At 42.9% G+C, this 9028-nt stretch overlaps 1 protein-coding gene across 1 annotated transcript; it reads left to right on the top strand.

The window, feature by feature from the left end:
- The first annotated feature begins 763 nt into the window (after positions 1 to 763).
- On the top strand, positions 764 to 9011 carry LOC111597832 (probable 2-oxoglutarate dehydrogenase E1 component DHKTD1 homolog, mitochondrial). The gene is made up of 12 exons (XM_023312728.2): positions 764 to 928; positions 4520 to 4649; positions 4771 to 4942; positions 5037 to 5256; positions 6050 to 6211; positions 6328 to 6401; positions 6463 to 7233; positions 7293 to 7710; positions 7769 to 8092; positions 8336 to 8524; positions 8633 to 8718; positions 8780 to 9011. The coding sequence occupies exons 1-12, from the start codon at positions 808 to 810 to the stop codon at positions 8882 to 8884; spliced, it is 2772 nt and encodes a 923-aa protein (XP_023168496.2). The 5' UTR covers positions 764 to 807; the 3' UTR covers positions 8885 to 9011.
- The last annotated feature ends 17 nt before the right edge of the window (positions 9012 to 9028 follow it).

Raw genomic sequence — 9028 nt, 5'->3', positions numbered from 1 at the left:
TCAACTACTTTGTGGACAAGAGCTACACCTGCTAGACTCCTGTCCACAGTTAAATAACGTTTTTTCACCTGTGCGAACTATCAGCAGTCTAGTTATACAGCTGTTCATATACTAATCTAATGCAAAATTAGATCGAATTGTGAGAAAAAGTAATAAAATTGCTGAGTATTTGGGATCCCACAGGGATTATTCATCAGATGGGATCCCAAGCACCACCTCGCTTACTACTTTTCATCACAATTCAATCAACATTTTGCATTAAGCTTTACAATATACCTATATTCACACGCAGTATAGATTTATGCATTTTTGATCTTCAGAATTGTTCACTTATGCAAAAACATATATTTTCAGTTTTCATTTCAAACGTATTGACATCAGACAAAGAAGTCCTAATCAGGTTTGATATTCATACTTAATTTTGACGCCCGCCTAAAAGTATGCAACAAAAATACAACAAGATAATGAGAAATGTGTATATACAAAAAAAACAGCTGGAACAATGCCAAAGAAGAGGAAGAGAGAAATAGTTCCAGTGTGGACGTTGACTAAGTAAACTAATTGAGAAACTGCAAAGAAAGAGAGGCCAAAAAGAGAGCAAAGTGAAGCGCTTGTCTCTATCTAGAAGAGGTCTGCTGATCGCTTTGCTTATCAGCAAAGCAGTAGCCCAAGGGGGTCTGAGGCACACAGAATGATTTTTAGTTCTGGGTCGAACGCGAGCCGCGGCAGTTGACGACGGGCACGAAATCAGCTGTTAAGAAACTTAAAAAATATAATATATATATAAATTTAATAACAATCGGCAAAATGCTGCGAAACTTTGCGATCGCGAGAAATAAATTGGCTGGCGTGCCACGCCCACAGCGCAACTATCACAGCAAAGGGGGCGTATGGGGCTATCGACCGGTGGCCAGGCGTGCCTACGAAGGTATTATTATAAATACAATAAAACGACGATTTATATATTTGTACCTGAAAGTGAATTGTGCTACAAATCTAGACGTGTAATCAGCTCCCAGCTAAAAGATTGCAACGGCTTCCTTCATAATCTGGTTGTATAAAATTTCCAGCTGCTGAGATAACAATCATTTAGTAGCAAACACGTCTGATAAGTCGAATGAATTCAAAAACTAAAGTAAATTGTATTGAAATATTTTTATGGCAGGCGCTGTACACAATTTCTGACCAATTTTGTTGTCGTTTTTGTCTGTTTATCAATGCGTGTTTGAGTGTCGCCGCAAACCCTTCACCTACAACAACAACACAACAGCAGCCGCAACGAAAAACAACAATGCGAATTGCTGTGGACAAACTAACACAAGCCATGCAACTCATACTTGTTGGCTGCTTGCAATTGTCGGCTCGAACACGTCGCATACGCACATCGAACATGTGTACAGCAACCTGTTGCAACCTTAAATAAGTTTGTTTTTGTTTGATCCAACGAAAAATCACTTTAATAGTCAAATTTAGAGTTAACTATTTATTTATAACATATAACGAAGCAGATTTAGTGATTTAGTGCAGCTCAGTCGAAACTCTTATAGCTTCTTAAAGGTCTGCTTTGAGCTAAAATAAAATTTCAAGATAAACTTCTAGCTCTCTTCATTCAATTATTAAGTCATTCTAAGCCTCTTTATTATTTCTTCAAAAATCCAACACAGATATAGAAAATAATCTGAATGGTCAGTATATCGTCACAGTTTTTCCTAATCTACGATTTTTTAATGGAAAACTAACATGACAGCAACCGAGTTTGCCAATAAAGTCAATCATTAGGCCTTGCCATCAGTCTGGGCCATGATTAAAACGATTTTCAGTTGCAAAAACGAAGCCTAGGAAAACAAAACACACGTACACACATCTAAACACATAGTGGGTGCCGGGATGTGTGTGTGTGTGCACAGCAAAATAACAAAGTTGAGCAAACAAAAACCCAAAAATTGCGAATTGGACTTCTGAGTCTCTGGCCCGGACTTAGAGAGCCACACAATTGGCAGTGTTCATTGAATGAGGGCAGGTGTAAAGGGGCAAGGTGAGGAGTCTTATCAACACGAGGCACGTCAGTTCCTATTAACATGCCAAAGGAGAGAGATAGACGGCGATAGAGAGTGAAAAAGGGCACGTAGTATTAAAGAAAAGACCCTGTACCTTTACACTCAGAGTCATATAGATTTATAAATCCAACTTTAATCGGACTAGAATTTTAAGCAGAGAAAAAGGCTGTTTCAATAAACTAAATATATTTGTATATAAGAGATATGTTTCTATGTAGCTATCAGTTTTGCCATAGCTTTGCTGCAGTATAAAACATTGTCTAGGTCAGTTTTTAAGCTAGAATCGGTAGAGAAGATAGGTTTATGTCAGATTTCATACATTGATCTTATATAATCAAGAACTTAATGCCTGATTATGCTTCTAGATTTATTTGTCAAAATTAAGCAATTAACTAACTAAAAACTAAAATACTCTTGCAGGTAAAACCTTATTAGATAAAAAGCTACTGAAAATAGGAAATTAATTTAAAGCAAGCTTTTTTCACTCTCTAATTATAACAACAACATACCTAGTTATTTCTCTATCTGTACGCGTTCAGTCGGCCGGCCAACTAGATCAAATAGAGGCCAACAATGGCATGACTTTAGCCGAAGTCAACTGGAATGTTGTTTGGCAGTTCCTTTAAGCACTTGTCCTGCAAAACCTGCTGGACGACGACATGACTCAATTGCTCGTGGACTGAATGCCAGTTTATTGTATGACATCAGCTGCGAGCTGCGAGCTGCGAGCTGCGCGATGCACGCTGTGAGCTTCCTTTTAATTCGGTTGACAGCGCCCAATCAAACGGCCAACGTCGCTTCGGATTTCACATCCCCATTGGGGGGATCAAGGACATGCTTGCACTCTTTTATTGTACGCGCTCTCTCCAGCTCTCAGTCTCTCTGTCTGTCTCATATATAACTGTCAGGTTTGCCATTATGTCTGTGCTCTGCTGGATGGTTCAATAATATTTGCACGCTCAAGATGAAATATTTTCGCCACAAATATCATTCATCATTCATTGTGTGCTTGACTAGCGCAACAGCAACGGCAGGACCTGCATGTCCTGCCACAATAAATTGATTTATTACCAATAAAAAAAAACAACAAGACAAAAATGAAATTTTGTCAACGAATTGCATAAATTGTTAAAGCATATTACGTTTTAATGCATTTTCAAGTAAGTCTTCGCAAAACTGTCAAATGATCCTGCCTGCCTGCGTCAAGCACTTCGTAATCGACTTAGAATGCACACCCACACACGCACACACACATCCCTTAAGCAGGATAACACTTTGGCACATAAACACCTAAGCAGCAACGAGCTATCAACGGCTTAGCTCCAAAATAAAACACCATAAAAAAAGGGAAACCCATAAAAGCACACCAAATGCCATATCTCACTTATTTGTGGCTGCAAACCCAATATTTTTCTGTTGAGCAACGCAGCTCAAATGCTCTTTAGTGCAAACTACAGATAATATAGAAGAGTTGAATGGAGTCTATCTTAAAATGGATCTTATTGAGCAAAAGGAGATGGGCATCTTAGCATAGCTTTGCAGTTTAACTGTGATCATCTTAGAGTCTTATACTTGCCAGAAATTACAGGTTTATATAATAATATAATAATAAACAATATTAATTAAAAATAAAAAATAATAATTATTATTATCAAGTAGTAACTTCTGTTATTAAATCATCAAACTTTTTTTTTTAATTTCGAAAACATTTTTCAAAATTGCACAAATTTAGCGAGTACAGAATTTCCCGACTTATCATTTACATAGATTCTGCATCAAAAGTTGATTTGAAAAAAAATTTAATAGTATTTTGCCTCATCCATCGAAATATATTTTTTGTAATTTAATTTTAAATTTATGTTTATATTAGAACAAATAGATTTACTTATAAGAAAGTGATCATGATCGGTAAAAAATTTGTATTAATTTATATTGGTGCATTCTTCAAGCTTCCATATGGACTTCTATTTGATCTAAATTGATATTTTCTGATTTATGCTCTAATTGATACACAATCATATTAAATTTTTCAACAATTTTAATTTGTTTAACTAAGTATTGTTAATGAAAGTAATGTCAATTCTGATTAATTCTTGAAAAAACATTTTTTTTTTTCAAATTTAAAATCCTAAAAAGTTATTTTTTATGATTATATGTAGTAAATGATGTTACATATTTGAACAGGAAATAAAAATACTTTCTAATATTTGCAAAAGCTAATATGCCCGTTAAATATAGCCACACATCGAGCCTAAGCCCAAATATATATGCTATAAAAATAAAAAGCCAATAAATTCGCATAGGCCACACACGTTGGCAATACATTCCTCACTCTCTCCCTCTCTCTCTGCCTCCCTCTTTCTTTGTCTGCCTTTTACTCTTTCGCTGACACTGTGTTCTTCTTTTTTAATAATTTATAACTGCGAATGAAAATTTATATATTGTTTACGCATGTGTTGCAGTGTCTGAGGAGGTGAAGCAGTCGCGCAATGCACAGGGCAACGTCTATCGCTGGGTGGAGGCTTTTCGCCAGCACGGGCACAAATTGGCAGCCGTAAATCCCATCAGCATCAAAGTGTCCGGCGGCCAAAGGTAAATAATGCGGGAAATCGAGCCGAGACCCATTTTAAGTATCATATAATTTTGTATATACATACATATATATTTCGCTCGCTGGCTCCTTTGTAATGTCAAGCTGTGTGTCCTTTTGCAGCGAGCTGCAGGAATTAAATCCCGCATTTTATGGACTGCAGACACAGCAAACGGTGCGCACCGCTGGCCTCCTGAGTACGCCGACGAGTGCCCAGAACGTTGCCCAGTTGGAGCAGCTGCTGCGCGACATTTATTGCAGCAGCTCGGCCAGCGCCGAGTTCGCCTACGTTGAGGTAAGCACTCGTATAATTCATATATAAAACTGCTGAGACAGCTACACACACACACATACAAAAGAAAGAAAAGTAATATAAACCTGGTCGACAGGACACCGAGGAGCGCGAATGGCTGGCCAAGAACTTTGAGTCCTTGTCCGAGCTCCAGCTGCAGCCGACGGAGCGCTGCGAAATCGCCGAGCTGCTAATTAAGTCCCAGGCATGGGATAATTTCATGGCCCTCAAGTTCCCCACGGTCAAGCGCTACAGCGGCGAGGGCGCCGAGTCCATGTTGGCTTTCTTTTGGCAGCTTCTACGCGACAGCGTTCAAGGTCAGTCCACACGCAGCATATTCCCAATTGGGAGAACAACTTACACATCTACCTCATCTCATTAAGCTGGCATAAATAATGTAAACAATAATTGAAGATGAACTCAGCCATTGAATACAATTGATAATGTTAACTGTAGATACGACTAGAAAATACCTCGAGCTTAATGTTAGCCTAAGTAAACCTACGAATGCTCTTTAAATATGAAGTCAATTTGCTCGCTCCATATTGATGTGTGTTCAAAATGAAAGTATTTGTTCATATCTCACAAATATCTGTTTAAGTTCTTCATCTTTTATAGTTTTTATATGTATCTACACACTCATGCACATAAGAAGCGACAGTCGAAAGTCAGGCAGAACAACAAACTGCATTGACTAATTGTTCTATCTATTTATCTATAATAATTATTATTTATCTATAATGATAATCCATCTTCCTATCCTCATATTCTTAACATATCATTTCCTACATCAACACAGCACGTTTATCAAAATTCCAAGAGCTTCTAGAACTATACAACGATGTTCAAGTAAAAGTTTGCAGCCAGAGTCAGTTTCTACTTTATTAAAGGATCACTTTGGTAGCTATAACAATAACAGTCACACATACATATAGAGATGCCCACATACATACATATGCACGTGCTTATGATATAATCCGCATCTTGAAATTCTCATACGTACGCGTATTTTGAGGCACGCTTGTTTTAACCCTAATCCGATTTTCTTCCAAAAACTTTGTTCCATTGCCATGTACCCACATACGCTGGCAACAACCACAACAACAATAGCGAACATTGAGCATGTGGTGCTGGCCATGCCCCACCGTGGACGCACGCCCTTGCAGGCAGCGCTGCTGAACATGCGGCCGGCAAAAGTTTTTCGCAAACTCAGCGGCGCATCGGAGTTTGCCGACGACATTGAGGCCATGTCGGACGTCATAAGTCACTTCCGTAAGTGAAACTTTTATTAGAAAGGGGTTGGGCGCAGAGGCTGCGTTGGCAGGGGGGTCTGCTTCCCGGGAACACGCGGTGTATGCGTAATTTAATCAAACCCACATCTTACGCAGATGTTTCCGAGCAGCTGCAAGTGCTGGGCAAGAGCATCAACTTTAGCATGGTGCGAAATCCTTCGCATCTGGAGGTGAGTCCTGGCACTGCTCAAATTCGTGACGGACTTAGCCCCATTTGCCTTTTCTTTACAGGCCGCCAATCCCGTGGCCATGGGCAAGACGCGCTCCAAGCAGCAGAGCCGCGGCGAAGGCGCCTTTAACAGAGACTCGGAGAACGCTGAACCCTTTGGGCAGCATATTTTGAATGTGATACTCCATGGCGATGCAGCTTTTGCCGGTCAGGGCATCAATCAGGAATGCCTCAATATGGCCTACGTGCCGCACTTTGAGGTGGGCGGCAGCCTGCATCTGATTGTCAACAATCAGGTGGGCTTTACAACGCCCGGGGAACGGGGACGCTCCACCGAATACACTTCCGATCTGGCGAAGACCATTCAGGCGCCCGTCTTCCATGTCAATGGCGATGATCCGGAGACACTGATCCGCATTACAAACCTGGCCTTTCGCTATCAACGCGAATTCCGCAAGGACGTCTTCATTGATCTGAACTGCTATCGTCGCTGGGGCCACAACGAGCTAGACGATCCGACCTTCACCAATCCATTGGTCTATAAAATTGTTCACCAACGTCAATCTGTGCCGGATATCTATACAGCTGAGCTGGCCAAGCAGGGCGTGCTAAGCGCTGAACAAGCTAAACAAATGCGGGAGCAATATATGTCCCACCTGAACGAGGAGCTGTCCTTGGCGCCTAGCTATCAGCCGCCTCCCAGCTACTTTGAGCAGCAGTGGGCGGGTCTGCAGCTGGCGCCCGCCAATGAGCTCACCTATTGGGATACGGGTCTGGATTATGGTCTACTGCACTGGATTGGCCAGCAGAGCGTGGCCTTCCCAACGGACTTTGTGAGTAAAACGATTCAAAGAAGAACTGGGCAGATTTCATCAGCAGCTCCTTCTTTCAGAATATCCATCCACATCTGCTGAAAACATTTGTCCAAGGCAGACTCAAGAAGCTCGAGGCTGGCGCTAAAATAGACTGGGCTACGGCAGAAACCCTGGCCATTGGCAGCCTGATGTATCAGGGTCACAATGTGCGCTTCAGTGGCGAGGATGTGGGGCGTGGCACCTTTTCGCATCGCCATGCCATGCTGGTGGATCAGCAGACCAATGAGATGTATGTGCCGCTCAACCACATGGAGGGCGGCAAGGGGGGCAAACTGGAGCTGGCGCACAGCATACTGTCCGAGGAGGCGGTGCTTGGCTTTGAGTACGGCATGGCCATAGATAATCCCCAGAACCTGATCATCTGGGAGGCGCAGTTTGGTGACTTTGCCAATGGCGCCCAAATCATCATCGATGCTTTCATAGTCTCCGGCGAGAGTGAGTCCAGCATGCTCATAAAGTAGCTAAAACATGATAAATCCTTTTGCATCAACAGGCAAGTGGATGGAATCGAACGCTTTGGTCATGCTGCTGCCCCATGGCTACGATGGCGCTGCCTCCGAGCACAGCTCCTGCCGCATTGAACGCTTTCTGCAGCTCTGCGACTCCAAGGAAACAGCTCCAGATGGCGACAGCGTCAACATTCATGTGGTGAATCCCACGACACCAGCTCAGTACTACCACGTACTGCGCCGCCAGCTAGCGAGAAATTTCCGCAAGCCATTGGTGGTGGTGGCACCCAAGACGTTGCTGCGTCTGCCAGCTGCCACCTCCACGCACGAGGACTTCCAGCCGGGCACGCTCTTCCAAAATGTTATAGGTGAGTAAATCCGATTGGAAAAGGGTGCAGGGTAGATTGATCTGTGGAGATGTATGTAACGGACAGGCAGCAGCTGGGGTGACCACATAACGAGCTGACTCCATATCTGCCGATGCATATGTATGTCTGTGTGTGTATGTCTTTCCATATACCTACTTCAAGTTGCCCTTTAAAGTAGCTTTCCACGGCTCGAGCACCTTTACTTTGCTTTGCATTGACCCATGCTGCCTCACAATTTTCCAGGTGACAGCACTGTGCAGCCGGAACAGGTGCGCAAGGTCATCATCTGCAGCGGCAAGCACTACTACAATCTGGTGGAGGAACGCGCCAAACGTCAAATTCAGGACACGGCTATTGTGCGCCTAGAGTCCCTCTGCCCATTCCCAGTGCAGGAGCTGCAGGCACAGCTGGCACAATATGGCAATGTACAGAGTAAGTTGCGAACATAAACTTTCATCGAATAACTTTGTGACTTGTAGCCCGCTCTCTCTCTCTCCCCCTCCCTCTTTCTTCCCATCTCGCTGCACCTCTCTCACTCAGGTTTCGTCTGGAGCCAGGAAGAGCATCGTAATATGGGCGCCTGGACATTTGTACGGCCACGCTTTGAAAATTTAATTGGCCAGCAGGTAAGCTACATGTGCACATCCACCCCCACACACACACAAACACACACATACGTACCCACAGCTCCACTATTGCGGCCGCTGCGAGGCGCCCACCCCCGCCACAGGCATTGGCAAAGTGCATAAACGGGAAGTTGATGAAATTGTTGCTGCTCCATTTGAACTTTAGTGCGATGCCGCCGCTGCCGGACACGGCCTCCCACCCCCTTCCTCTGTTGCCCCCGCGCCCGTCCATACATCACAAAGTACTTTAGCTCAATAAAACTGCCGAAAATAAACAACAACAAAACTGCAGATATACAAATCGTTGAGC

The sequence above is a fragment of the Drosophila hydei genome, unplaced genomic scaffold (assembly GCF_003285905.1).
Source record: "Drosophila hydei strain 15085-1641.00,03,60 unplaced genomic scaffold, DhydRS2 tig00008119-arrow-pilon, whole genome shotgun sequence".
NCBI classification, from domain to species: Eukaryota; Metazoa; Arthropoda; class Insecta; order Diptera; family Drosophilidae; genus Drosophila; species Drosophila hydei.
Note: the sequence above shows the minus strand (reverse complement) of the source record. Positions and strands in the feature narration are given on the sequence as shown.

Coding starts and splice junctions, on each gene's coding strand:
- LOC111597832 (XM_023312728.2), top strand. CDS start 808: ATGCTGCGAAACTTTGCGATCGCGAGAAATAAATTGGCTGGCGTGCCA. Junction 7,234..7,292: donor TGGCCTTCCCAACGGACTTT/GTGAGTAAAACG, acceptor TCCTTCTTTCAG/AATATCCATCCACATCTGCT. Junction 7,711..7,768: donor TTTCATAGTCTCCGGCGAGA/GTGAGTCCAGCA, acceptor TTGCATCAACAG/GCAAGTGGATGGAATCGAAC.